Raw genomic sequence first — 14,470 nt, forward strand, 5'->3', positions numbered from 1 at the left:
TAAGAGCAGGCCTCTCAAATCACGGTTGTTTGCAAAACTGTATGAAGAACTTGGATCTGCGCATTTGAACCTTCTTCTTCATACTGATGTCAGATGGCTGTCCAAAGACGAGTATTGAGTCGTGTTTACGAATTAAAAGTAGAACTACTCCCTTTTTTGAACAAGAAAACAAGCATGAATTTTGTCAATTGTTGAAAAATGATTTTTGGGGTACAAAATTTGCTTTTATAACATATATTTAAACAATTGAATAATGTAAAATCCTGTATGCAAGGCTGAGATGAAAATTTTAAAAATCATCTGATAAATTGCCACTTTTAAAGACAAGGACATTTTGGAAAATTAAAGTTAACAAAGCCAACATGGAAATATTTTCAAAGACAGCTGCAACAAAAAATAAAAATATAAAGAAGTTAATTTCTAAAGAAGTTAAAAAATAAAAATATAAGAAGTCAAATCTAGAAGAATAGATTTGTCATTATTTTCCTGATATATGTATCGACAGTTTTGACTGGATACGAAATCTGTTTGTTGAATTGACATCTAATAAAATGGAGTTAAGCCTTAAAGAAGAAGAGAAATTGATACAAATTTGCAACGACTGTACGTTGCGATTAAAGTACTCTGAAATTTCCCTCGAATCCTTTTGGATATTAATTAAGAAGGAATATCCCAACATAGCAGCCAGAGCACTTAAAGTTTTGATACAATTTTCTTACTTGTGTGAACTCGGGTTTTCTATGCTCATTAATATCAAAACTAAAAAAAAGGGAAAGACTGAAGTCAGTTTTGTTCTTCTAAAATATGCCCAAATATAAACTAACTGTAAATCGCATCAAGCACATGATTCACATTAATTGTTTTATATTTTGTTCTCTTTTTAAGAATATATTTTTATTGTAATGTGCATTTTTTCCTAAAATTAATAAAATTTCAATATAATTTTGTATTATTATTATTTTTTTTAAATTTTGAATTATTTTAGTTTCTGCATATAAATTAGAAAATGTACTTATTGTTCTAAAAACATTAAAATAAGTGTGAAAAAACAATTGAATATTATTTCTTTAATTTAGATTTTTTCATACAATTTATTATTCTTAGAGATATAGAAATTGTGCACAAATGCAGTATGTGGCCAATTTAAAAAAAAAAAAATTTGTTTAAAAATCTTGTACCAAAAACCAAAACATTTTTTTTTCATGCATTTTTCAAAAAAAAATTCCCTCATTACTTTTTCATAATGTATTTAGGGTGTCTTCACTGATCTAATTTGACAATATCAGGCTCGATTTTGCAAGAAAAGGCGGCGCCTCCGTAGCCAGGTGGGAAGGAGCAGCAGTGTGTAGCACACGCTTCTTGATTAGACCGGGGTTCGAGCCCCTCACCACCAAATACAGAGGATGCGGAAAGGTCAATGAATAACCACTGCATATTCCCGGAGCAATATGGCCTTAGTTGCTAATGTTCCTAAAAACCAAATAACAACAGCAAGAAAAGGCAAATTATCTAGCTCAGCAACATGGAATTAGCAACTTCAAATGCAGCACTGGCTGGCTCCAAAAATTTAGACAGGAGTAACTTGGTTTCGCAAAATGTTTGCAGTGAGTCTAGATTAGTCAACAAAGAAAAGGCTACAGATTGGTTGTGTTCTGTACAGTCCATTCTTAAAAAATATGAGGCAAAGGATATTTTTTTTAACCTTGATGAGACAGGTTTTATTTTATAATTTGCTGTCAAACAAAACATTTGCCATTCGAAGACTCTTGTCATGATGGAAAATTAAGTAAAAGACTCGCTGTTCTGATATGCTGCAATTCGGATGGCATTACAAAACTGTGCCCACTTGTGATTAGTAAGTTTTCCAAGCCAAGATGTTTTGAAAAAGTTAACCAACTTCCATGAGATTATGAGACCAATAGAAGTGCGTGGCTTATGTTCAAAATTTCAGTTTTCTGAAGCAGTTTATTATTACACTTGATGCAATATTGTCCCAAGCAATAACAAGATTATGGATAGGATCCAGACATTCCAATTTGGCTGCAAATTGTTCCCTCCTATATTGTGGATCAAGTACAATATAGGAGGGAACAGAAGAATGGCTTCAGATAAAAGGAACATTTTGATGATTCTATATCGTAGTACAGCACATTCTGCCGAGATACTTAAGTTGACAAATATACGGCTGTTGTTTTTACCTCCCAGTACCACCATTTTATGCAGCCACTGGATCAAGGCATTATTTATAACCTCAAGAGAGCATATAGAGCCTGCCTGATAAGGTACTTGATGCACAATATAGGAGGGAACAATTTGCAGCCAAATTGGAATGTCTGGATCCTATCCATAATCTTGTTATTGCTCAGGACAATATTGCATCAAGTGTAATAATAAACTGCTTCAGAAAGAGTGCCTTTGGAGAGAATGTCATCGAAAAACATGATCCAGCAGATGAATGTTATAGCAACAGTGAGGAATGGAGGAATTTGAAAGCACATATGGATTTTGTTGGCGAATTTTAAGAGGTTTGTGAAGGTGGATGGTGAAGTTGCTGCCATAGCAATGCCAGCACCAAAAGAGGTGCCGAGCACCAAGCAAAACGTTGATGTTTTTGTTACCAGCAACAGCAAAAGTGAAGGAGCACACACATTACCATCTAAAAAACATGCCCAAAATGCATTAAGCATAATAGAAAATGTGTTGGCCTGCAGTAACATTGATAATGAAACAACTATCGTATTTAATAATGTCTGTGCTGTAGTTAAAAATGCATATAGGACAAAAACTGTGCAAACAACATTGGATTATTTTTTTAAATTAGATTGATTTATTAAAAAGTTAATGGTTTGTATGTCTCCTCTTATAAATTGATTGTAATTCTTTTTACTGTGATACAAAAGTATTGTATATATCAAAATATATACTGTACAATATTTTCATTTTCTGTTAATTGCTTTTCTTTTAGTTTATCTTACAAATAAAATAATCTTTAAAAAATGTATTGTTACTGTATTGTTAGAAAACGCTTTTGTTTTTATTTATTTTTTATTTTATTTTATTAATTTAAATTGATTTATTTTTTCATTTATTTTTGATATTATTATTATTATTATTATTCTTAGATATAATGTGTACCAAAAAAAAAAAAAAAAAATCAGTAAATTTTTGACACTTTTGGATGTCCTTGTTATTACAAAACGTAAAAATTTAGGTCCCTTGAACTTTGTATTAACGTGATTTGACTGTAAATCAAGCACGATTCTGACTTAGTCATAGGTATTTCTTCAGCTAAGGTTATAAAGAATCTAAAACAAGAAGAGAAGATTCTGTTCATTTGTTTGGTGAGAAAGTGCTGTATTGCTGCATGTGATTACATGGTGCACAGATTTTAAAGGTTTTCTGCACAATTTACTATTACTTATTAGCATCATTAAAAAAAAAACAAATGTTTTACAGTGTCAGTTCTGTGACTTTAGCGTTGAGAACCTACCAAATGGGCTCCTCCATAGCCAGGTGGGCAGGAACAGCAGTGCATAGCACATGCTTCTTGATTAGACCGGGGTTCAAGCCCATGACCACTAAATACAGAGTATGCGGAACGGTCAGGGAATGACCACCGCATATCTCCGGAGCAATATGGCCTTAGTTGCTAATGCTCCTAAAAACCAAATAATAACAACAACAACCTACCAAATGCTGTATTGAAAGAAGAAAGAATTGATGTATGGTGGTCTTTGCTTTGGGAACTGACAATTGCACAAACTAGGTGTGCAAAAATTTGCCTTCGGCTGGAAAGTGATTGGTTGTTGGAACTAACTTCCACCTGATATTGCGGAAGTGGGTAGTTTGAATAAATTTAAGGAAGAATTAGTTAAATTATTAAAGGGGATGAAAAAATAGGATGTGGTGTTTTTTTTTTTTTTTTTTTGCTAATGCTGTATAAGTTTGCTTCCTTGCATCATTTGCCACTACTCTACTGACTTGGTTGTTGTGCCGGATTATAAACAGAAAATTTACTGTGTGTTATCTCTTAAACTTGCATTAGAAATGCCTTTCCATAACTATACAGTGTGTCCATAAAAGTCCATGTGTGCACTTTATGGATACAATATAGTATACTGTTATTCATATGTACTGCAGTGTTACTCTAGTCAGTAGCGTAGCTACCCTTTTATGGGCCTGGAGGCAAAGAACATGTTCGGGCCCCTACTGAATTAATGAAAACGGAAAATACAGGAGACAGCGAAAGATGCCAGGCCCCTAAAGGGCCTGGGCCTGGAGGCAATTGCCTTGCCTGCCTACATGGTAGCTACGCCACTGACTCCAGTATTTAAACAAGAAAATTATGATTGTAAATTTTGCATTGATTATATAGCGCAATAAGGTTACCATTAAATTGTAAATTTCACTACATAGGCTACATACCTATCAAGACCTGACAAGAGAACTGTTTCATACTTTAAAATAATCTGCCAAAACATGCTGTTTCAACGGTAGAGCTATTTTAAGAGAATTATGAATGTGTGCGATAGCAGTTATTTCACTTTCGCAGTTAGACTGTGCTTGAAAAAATAAATGTACAAGTTATAATCCTTGATGAGCATCTTTCACTGAAACTTCTTGTTCAACCACAGTAGATTCCCCAACTTCATCACTACAAATTTAAGAAGATTCCATTATATCTGCAATGCATTCCTCTTCATTTGTGCATATCCTGAAACATGCAATGTCTACATCCACTTCTGCATAATCATTGAAGCTTAAGTTTTCCTGTAAGTTTAGGTGATGCACATGCCCAAATATTTCTTCCTTATTATCCGAATGGTCTTCACAATTAATAGAGGAAAAAGCGTGCGAAACTTCATACATTGCGTCATTCAAGGTAATAAATCCAGAATGTATGAAGCAGTTGGTGACCACTTTTTCATCAACTTCATCTCATGCTGAAAAACATAAATACATCGCCTGCAGGATGTCGATTTTGCATTGAATTTTGCTTTCAAGACATGGCACAATTTTGTTTAGTTGCATCCTTCAGTAGTTTTTCTTAAAACACTGGATTACACTTTGATCAAGTGGCTGAAGAACTGTCATTATGTTTGGTGATAGGTACTCAACAGTGATTGCACATAGGTTGTTTACTTGACAATGAGGGTTACAGTTATCCACAAACAGCAAAATTTTTCTATTCTTTTCAGACTCATCCTGTGATCCAAGTCTCTAGTCCATTCTTCTTAGATTTGTGATGTCATCCATGCCTTTTGGTTTGCTTGATACATAGTTGGTAATGGCTTCAAACCTTTAAAGCATCGAGGCTTCTGGGCTTTCCCAATGATTAAAAAAGGAAGTTTCTCTTTGCCAGACATGTTTGCTGTAGGTGATGGTAATCCATTGTTTGGCCTTTTTTTCTGCCACTATATTTCTCTCCTTTAAATATGTTTTATCCAGTAGCAATTTAAAAAAGAATCCCGTTTCATCAACGTTAAAGATGTCATTGTGGTCGTATGTCAGCAAAACATTTTTTAAACGATTTTCCTTCCATTCCTTTGTAGCATCAATGTCCACGGCTACACTTTCGCCATACACTTTTTTGAAAGGCCATGACAAGTCTTAAATTTTCTGGAACCATCCATCTGAACTTTTAAATTCTTCAATATCCATTCGATGTGCAAACGATTCAGCCTTAGCCATTCCAAAAGTACGTTTACAAGATCCAGATACTTTGCCTTTTGTGCTCAAATCCTACCCAGTGCAGCAAATTTCTCTAAACTTTCAATCTTTTTCCAGTTTTTCAGAATAGTGAACAGAGTACACTTAGGAATGGAAAAATCCTAATTTATCTGCAATTGACAAAGCTATCCACTTCCTTAGAGTCATACCAATAAACAACACTCTAACTAATGAAATGAACTTCTAGCTGATGTTTATTTCTCTACCGCACTGTGAGAAAAGAGCATGGGAAATCTTAACAAATGAATTCTCACAGTCAGGTTGCAAGCTCATCAGTTACTTCAATATATTTGAAGCATTCTGTCATTTTTAAATGTGAATATTGTAATAAAAAATAAAAAACTGCACATGTACCTTGTATGCACGAAAGATGTTTTATGTGTAAACATCTTTAACAAAAATCAGAACCGTTTTAAAATTGAACAGCTAGAACCAAAATCATGATGTAATGTTTTATGCTCATTCCCGCTACTTACTCTACTGAATCAATGTTAGCTTCATACTTCAATCTGAAATATTTAGTACGAACGATGTAATGTTTTATGCACGTGCCCACTGCTTACACTACTGAATCAATGTGTGGAAGAGGTTAGGCCAGTAGCCTAATTACCCATTTGATTGTAGCCATTTGTTGATTAGTGATTGTAACAATACAAGTACAGTCCATTCCGGTTATTTGGGACACATCGGGACTAGTGCATTTTGGCCCGATTAAGCGGCTGCCCCAATTATCCAAAATTTCACGTAAATAGTTAAAAATACAATGTATCCCCCCCCCCCTTTACAATTGGTTCACTGTACAATCAAATCACGTTATGACAAACTCAACATAGTAAAGTACCTTTCACTATACGATGTGCAGTAAGCGCCGGTCATTGTGATCACGTTTGTGAATTGAATTTTAATTCTATTAAACAGCGATTCTAATTAGCGAAAGTAGGAGGAATATTATCCACAGGCTATAAAAGCAAAGATATATTAAGCACAAATATACCCTTTGTTACCTTACCAATTAAAAAATTAAATGATACGTGAAAATTGGAAGAATATACGTGATAATCGGAATTATTAATACGTACTGTAATATGTACATACTAACTAGTTGACATTTCTGTTCACTAACATTTGTGGGTGGGGGTTAAAATTTAAAACAGTAAAAAGATAAGCAATCAATATCAAAACACACGGCACACACAAATTGCAAGTAACACGATATGCGCAAGTGAGAACGGAGTAATGAGATACAAAGCTTTAAAAGTAGGTATGAAGAGAAGACTGAAAATTAATTTTTTTTATATGATTGAAGATTTCATGGAAGTGTAAACACATTTCACCATAATAACCCACAGAATTCCAGCTGTCGGTATTATCACAAATTCAGTAAGATCGAGTTTACTGTCCGTTTATGATAGATTTTGCTAACAGAAAAGCCCAATAAACATGTGACTGCTAATTGTTTTATGGTTGTGACCTCCAGAATTTCGACCGAACCACGTGGTATCATCGGAGACAATCGTAGGGTAATCTCCAGTGCTGCGGTCTCCTGCCCTGATTAAACGGCATGCTGTCCCAATTAAGCGAAGTAAACCCTGGCTATTTTCTCGATTGGTGTCTGTTTTTAAGATTTGCGCCAAATAAACGGCTGCCCCAATTAACCGGTGGCCCAAATAATCGGAATCCACTGTATTTGTATTGTTGCAATCAATAAGAATTTGTATTGTTACATTCCATTGTTAGGTGCCTAGATGTTTTCACATCAATAATTTTCTGAGTAAGAAAGGTCCCATGATCTTACCTCGGTTATCATAAATCCATTCTGTCTTGTCTTCCAGCTGAAATTATGGAAATTTGTGAATGATGAATAAAATATTTACGATGCAAAAGCTCTTATTTTGTAACCAAGATATAGAAATCAAAATACCTAAAAGAAATGCAGAGGTTAGTAACCTTAATGGAAATGACGTCAAAATTTCATTAAAGTCCTGAGTTGGATATCATCATTCTTCCCTTTCTGGGTGATTCCTTTCTCTCTCTCTCTCTCTCTCTCTCTCTCTCTCTCTCTCTCTCTCTCTCTCTCTTTCTCTCTCTCTTCTCTCTCTCTCTCTCTTTCTCTCTCTCTCTCTCTCTCTCTCTCTCTCTCTCTCTCTCTCTCTCTCTCTCTCAGGGTAACTCGGGATTTTTTTTTTTTTTTTTTTTTTTTTTTTGCTGCTGCAGCATAACCCTCAGGCTTCCTTGCACCATATGGCTAATAATAATAATAACCCTTTTATTTTCAATGTCATTATACTTAATGTAAAATAGCATTAGGTTAATGAGAAATTGGCCGGGATCAACCACATGGGATGCTATGACTTGGGATGTTAAAAAGAGGGTCGCTATAAAGAGCTTGGAATGTAGTAGGATATACCACCTACTTATATTACAGAAAACGGATTGCAAAATCATTGTACTTGTGAAGTACAATGATTTTTGCATTCATTTGAGACCATGGTGTAATTATACACATAACTGAAACCTTTTCGATGTCAAGATAGAATCAGAGAATAGACTGTTGAATAATGGACAAAACACTGTTATAAGCGAAACCTGGGTTTTAAAAAAAAAACTAGAAAATAAAAAACGATTGATAGTAAGGAATATAACTCTAAGATTACACTGATGCCAGTGAGAGTTGGAAATTTTCAGGCTAAGAAAGAATAGGAACAGAGTTCCCTCTAAGCTGTGTACCTGCATGACTGCATAGTGGTTTTGGAAGGCCACACTAAATTTTTTGAGTGCTCACTACATTTTTAAATGAAATCAAACATAGGCACACCTTGGTCGCATATGCCACAGACTAATCATGAAAGGAATTCAATTTTCAATTACTGAAATATAAAGTATGCTTTATACCTGTTAAGAACAATGTGCACAAAAACTTAGAATAACCATAGCACAAACAATTCAAAGAAATTATTTTTCGAGAAAATGTACCTCCTAATCCTCACTGATAAGAGATTGTACTGTCATTTTAGAGTGTACGGGAGATGCATATAAGGATTATTTTCCAATTGTTCTGCAGTTTATAAAATTTGTTAAAACTGTGAAGAAAAGTTAATTTTATATTTTTAAATTCTGTATCTGTTATTAAATTGCTTATTTTCCATTCATGCATAAAAATCGCGTATAAAAGATTATAATCTTTTACACGCAATTTTTAAAGATTATAATCATAAAGTAAGCATGCAAAGCGATATTCACTCTGTGCACTGAGAAAAAGGAGAGCACTATGAATGGGAATAGTATGAATATTGTTTTATTTTACATTTATATATTTGGTTAATGCAGAAAAGGTCCATTTCTTTGCATCATTTGGCCTTACTAGTATTTATATATATATATATATATATATATATATATATATATGAAGAGAAGAAAGTTTTATTTACTAAAGTACTTTGAGTAACCTGTACTCAATGAATTAAACCCACTAATAATATTTAATAGCTGTGTTTCAGGAACCTACAGATGAAAGTTGAGGTATGATTGCTGAACTTTATTTCATTCATTGACAAGAAAGGATTAAAGCAGCTATTAATATTTCACTGATTGTTTACCTTAAAATATTCATTGGTCTTACTGGAATTGAGATTTTCCGGCCTTTCTGATCCCATGCTTGTGATCAGAAAAGCATGTTAAAGCTCATTAAATAACCAGAGTAAAGTTTTTTTTCTGTAGTATTTCCTGGTATAGAAATATTTGGAAGTATTAATATATACAGTGGATTCCGGTTATTTGGGCCAGCCGTTTATTTGGGACAAATCTTAAAAAACAGAAACCAATCGAGAAAATAGCCAGGGTTTACTTCGCTTAATTGGGACAGCATGCCATTTAATCAGGGCAGGAGACCGCAGCACTGGAGAGTACCCTACGATTGTCTCCGACAGTACCACGTGGTTCAGTCGAAAATTCTGGAGGTCACAATCATAAAACAATAAAAACAATTAGCAGTCACCTGTTTATTGGGCTTTTCTGTTAGTGAAATCTATCATAAACGGACAGTAAACTCGTTTTTACTGAATTTGTGATAATACCGACAGCTGGAATTCTGTGGGTTATTATGGTGAAATGTGTTTACACTTCCATGAAATCTTCAATCATATAAAAAAATTTATTTTCAGATCTTCTCTTCATTCCTATTTTTAAAGTTTTGTAACTCGTTACTCCATTCTCATTTGCGCATATCCTGTTACTTGCAATTTGTGTGTGCCAAAAACACCAAACAACCAGCCATTCTTTTATTTATTTTTTTTTAAATTGGTATAATATTAAAATTGAAAATATTTTATATTTCTTTCTATACAGGGCGTTTCAAAAATGGTCAATATTTTAAAGGTGAAAAGTCCCAGTGAACATCAGGCCGCAAATAAACCGTGTTCGAGATAATGCACATTTTCTGTTAAGATGCGCCACTGACTATGGGAGCACTCCAGGAGGGTAGTCTGTATTGCTGAGACCTTGTACACGCTGGATATGGTAGGGGTACAGTAATTGGCTATGTAAATTTTCCACACACTGCTGTGACTCAGTACACACTCTAGCAGAGCAACCCTCGTCAAAATTCCTGGATTTTGTTCTATTCTTTCTAACACCCTTTCCTCAAAATCAAGTGTTATGCTTCTGGGCCTACCTGCTCGTACTCCATGTGCGAAGTGCCCATGTTCTCTAAGGCGTCGATGTACCCTGATGAATGTGCGCCTGTTGGGCTGCCTTCACTGGGAAATGCTTCTTGGTGCAAACATGCACCCTCAAGTGCACTGCCGTTGGCTTTACCATACGTGAAGTGCATGTCCGCATACTCTTCATCGCTGTAACCTCTTTCCATGTTGACTATCCTTTGGCAAGTACTGGTATGCCTGCTTTGTCTCAGAGCATTGAGAAAGAGGGGAAAGAGAGAGAGATTGGGCATAATCGAACCTAAACAAACAAGTCAGCGGTGGATCCCAGCTCTGTACAGTTCATTTTGTCAGTGATAGATCCCAATTAGCAATGTGCAATATTTCGAAAATGACCCATGTTTACTAGGCTTTTTTTGCTTATTGTAGTCTGTACAGTTCACCTTTAAATTATTGACCATCACTTGTGAAACACACTGTATATCTAAAAACTAATTCTTTGTTATTCACAGATTTCTGCGATAAAGTTCATTGAAAATGTGACAGTGGAGTCTTTCAATTTTAGTAAAGAAAAAGACAAAGTTCCCATTGATAGTGATGAAAAGAAAATATTTTTATCTGCTGCAGCAAGCAAAATACTACATTCTTCTGCTGAAATATCAGCCGTCTTAGAAGTGCAGCATGCAGTTTTGCAAAGAAGTCAGTCACTTCTCAGCAAAGCTTCAAAACTGAAGGTAAGAAATGATAGTGTTAGTTTACTTTTAGCACTGATTTTATTTTATGCACAATTGTGAATTAAGCCTGAGTTGGAAACTTGAAAAAATTAGCAAAAAATAATTCAAAAGTGTTAAATTTTTTTTGATACTACCTATATTTTTGAAAATTAAAACTCACTTTAGACCTGTTGGCAAGTGAATGCAAATACAGCAGGCCCCCGTTATAACGCGGTTCGCTTTACGCTGATTCGCTATAACGCTGTTCTTATATTATAACCCATATCTGACTATAACGCTGTCACAGATCACTATAACGCTCTTTTACAGATTACATTTTTGACATATTAACGAAATCGTTTCATTTGATGGAGTCGATAGCTTGAAAATGAATAGCAAAACAGCATTAAAACGTTTCTCACGCCGACTTGAGAAATTTTCCCACGCTCAGTAAAATTTTCTCGCACGCTAATTTAGTTTCAGTACAGTGACTTGTAACGTAGTTCCGCGATCAACATTTTAAAAAATAATCAAGTATATTGCTTGTAATATTTGCGTTAAATGCATTTATCCGAAGTCTAGTCATCACTCAGTAGAGTATTAGACATTGTGCGTAATGGAAAGTTTACTTGAACATTGTATCGTAATTAATTCAACCAACGCAGTTACATTTTCGAAGAGCTAATAATGGCTGATAGGAATGAAAAAGCAACAACGTCTGGGCGCAGTACGAAGACTATAAATGTAAGAAAAAGACTGAATTTGAAAAGTAAATTAGACGTTTTGAAGCGAATCGATTCCGGTCAACGACAAACGGATGTGTGCCATAATTTAGGACTTGCAACTTTAACTGTAAGAACAATTATAAAAAAATAAAGAATTAATTTTTGCAGCGGGAAAGATAGCTGTTCCACTGCAAGCAACTAGGACTAGGCCGGCTATTAGGATTGAAATGGAAAGACTTTAATTTTATTGAAGATAATATTCCAATGCAGAATTCAGTTAAGTTAAATATTAAAAAGAGAGAGAAAGAGATTAGCCAATATGATGATCTGAAGAAAACTCGCCTAAAAAAAAAAAAAAAAAAAAAAGTGGAACCATTTAAAACTGGTAAGGGCTGGTTGAATAGATTTAAAATCCAGGGAGAAGCCGCAAGTGCAGATCAAGGAGCCGAAACTTTCAAAAAAGAACTTTTGTTAAAATTATTGAAGAGGGGTATTATGTGTTATACTTCTCAACAAGTTTTTAACATAGCTGAAGCAGGACTTTTGTGGAAACGAATGCCTAAAAGAAGTTTCATATTGAAAGAAGAAAAAAACATGCCAGGTTTCAAAGCGGTGAAGAATCGGTTGACTTTATTGTTGGTTTTAACGCTGCGGGGGATTTAAAATTAATACCCCTTTTAGTTTATTTGGAAGAGGGCCAAAGTTCAACTCAAAATGCACACATTTTTCATGATTAAATTCATCAATTAAATTAAATTCATTATTTTAATTGGAATTTTAAATTTACTTTTGATACGCAAGTAGTTACCACATAATTATACGTATGCAATGCAGAATATTTTATATGTGCAAATATTAAATATTTTGACCAACATTTGTGCATCTTTTCATTACTGTTTATTATTCATTAGGAAATATCCTATGGCACTGACCACAGCTCATAAATACATATGTTACCTTATGGGAAAGCGGCGCTCGCTTAGCGCGGATTCACTTAGCGCTCTGTTTTTCCGGAACGAATGATCAGCATTAAGCGGGGGTCACCTGTATAAACATGTGAGTAACAGGAGTATTTTCTGCGTGAAACATGAAGTGCATATGCATGCATGAACAGTTTGATTTCAGGCGATACATCATTGTCACAATTTTAGAGCATATTACTGATTGAAGGAAAGCATACAGCAGTAAAGCGAACTCACTATCAATAACTCTTCATGGCATACGTAAAGCAACATATGCATGTAATTAGTTTTACTTAGTCGTGATTTTTTCATAATTGCGTTTTTTTTTTTTTTTTTTTTTTCCTAATTGATAGACATTTCTGGAATTTTCTGTGAAGCATTCAATGAAAACATTTTCAAAAATAGGTATTAGGAGTTTTGGCTGTGTGTATGGAGTAGACAAAGCGCAAATTGCTAAAATGAGATATTGTCAAGGTCGAATTGATCCCATACACCTAATACAGAGTTAAACAAAGGGTGTTTAAAAATGAAGGATTATGAAGGCTGCTATAAAAATAAAACTACAGGAACTCCACGACTTACGTAATACTCGACTTACGGAAATTCGACTTTACATAAGTTTTTGCCGGCCGGTGCAAACTTAAAAAAATCGTGGAAATATATTTTGCATCCAATAGGAATAAATGGATGTATCGTGAAAATATCATGTGAACCCAATAACACACTAATTTTTTTGGTAATTCTTTCCAAGACCTCGGAAGATGAAATTTTTGCTATACAGCAGGCCCCTGTTATAACGCGGTTCGCTTTACGCTGAGTTGCTATAGCAACAACATCTGGGCGCAGTATGAAGACTATAAATGTAAGAAAAAAAACTGAAATTTGAAAATTAAATTAGACGTTTTGAAGCGAATCGATTCCGGTCAACGACAAGCAGATGTGTGCCATAATTTAGGACTTGCAACTTTAACTGTAAGAACAATTATAAAAAAATAAAGAATTAATTTTAGCAGCGGGGAAAAATAGCTGTTCCACTGCAAGCAACTAGGACTAGGCCGGCTATTAGGATTGAAATGGAAAGACTTTAACTAATTTTATTGAAGATAATATTCCAATGCAGAATTCAGTTAAGTTAAATATTAAAATAAAAAAGAGAGAGAGAGAAAGATATTAGCCAATATGATGATCTGAAGAAAACTCGCCTAAAAAAAAAAAAAATATGTTGAACCATTTAAAACTGGTAAGGGCTGGTTGAATACATTTAAAATCCAGGGAGAAACTGCTAGTGCAGATCAAGGAGCCAAAAATTTCAAAAAAAACTTGTTAAAATTATTGAAGAGGGGTATTATGTGTTATACTTCTCAACAAGTTTTTAACATAGATGAAACAGGACTTTTGTGGAAACGACTGTCTAAAAGAAGTTTCATATTGAAAGAAGAAAAAACATGCCAGGTTGACTTTATTGTTGGGTGGTAACACTGCGGGGGTGGTAAAATTTAAATTTAATTTTAAATTAATTTAAAATTAATCTATTTAAAATTAATACCCTTTTAGTTTATTTGGAAGAGAGCCAAAGTTCAACCCAAAATCGACACATTTTTCATGATTAAATTCATCAATTAAATTAAATCAATTAAAATCGTTATTTCAATTGGAATTTTAAGTTTACTTTTGATACGTAAGTA

The 14,470-nt window shown here is 34.2% G+C and overlaps 1 protein-coding gene across 1 annotated transcript in view; it reads left to right on the forward strand.

Moving 5' to 3' along the window:
• Positions 1-14,470, forward strand: part of LOC150081811 (uncharacterized) — a 108,558-nt gene that overhangs the window by 82,424 nt on the left and 11,664 nt on the right. The window contains exon 5 of the mRNA XM_090379717.1: positions 10,898-11,119. Coding sequence (XP_090235843.1) covers positions 10,898-11,119 — 222 coding nt within the window. The remainder of the gene's footprint in view (positions 1-10,897; positions 11,120-14,470) is intronic.

The sequence above is a fragment of the Mastigoproctus giganteus genome, chromosome 8, assembly GCF_048544385.1.
Source record: "Mastigoproctus giganteus isolate SK-2022 chromosome 8, ASM4854438v1, whole genome shotgun sequence".
NCBI lineage: Eukaryota > Metazoa > Arthropoda > Arachnida > Uropygi > Thelyphonidae > Mastigoproctus > Mastigoproctus giganteus.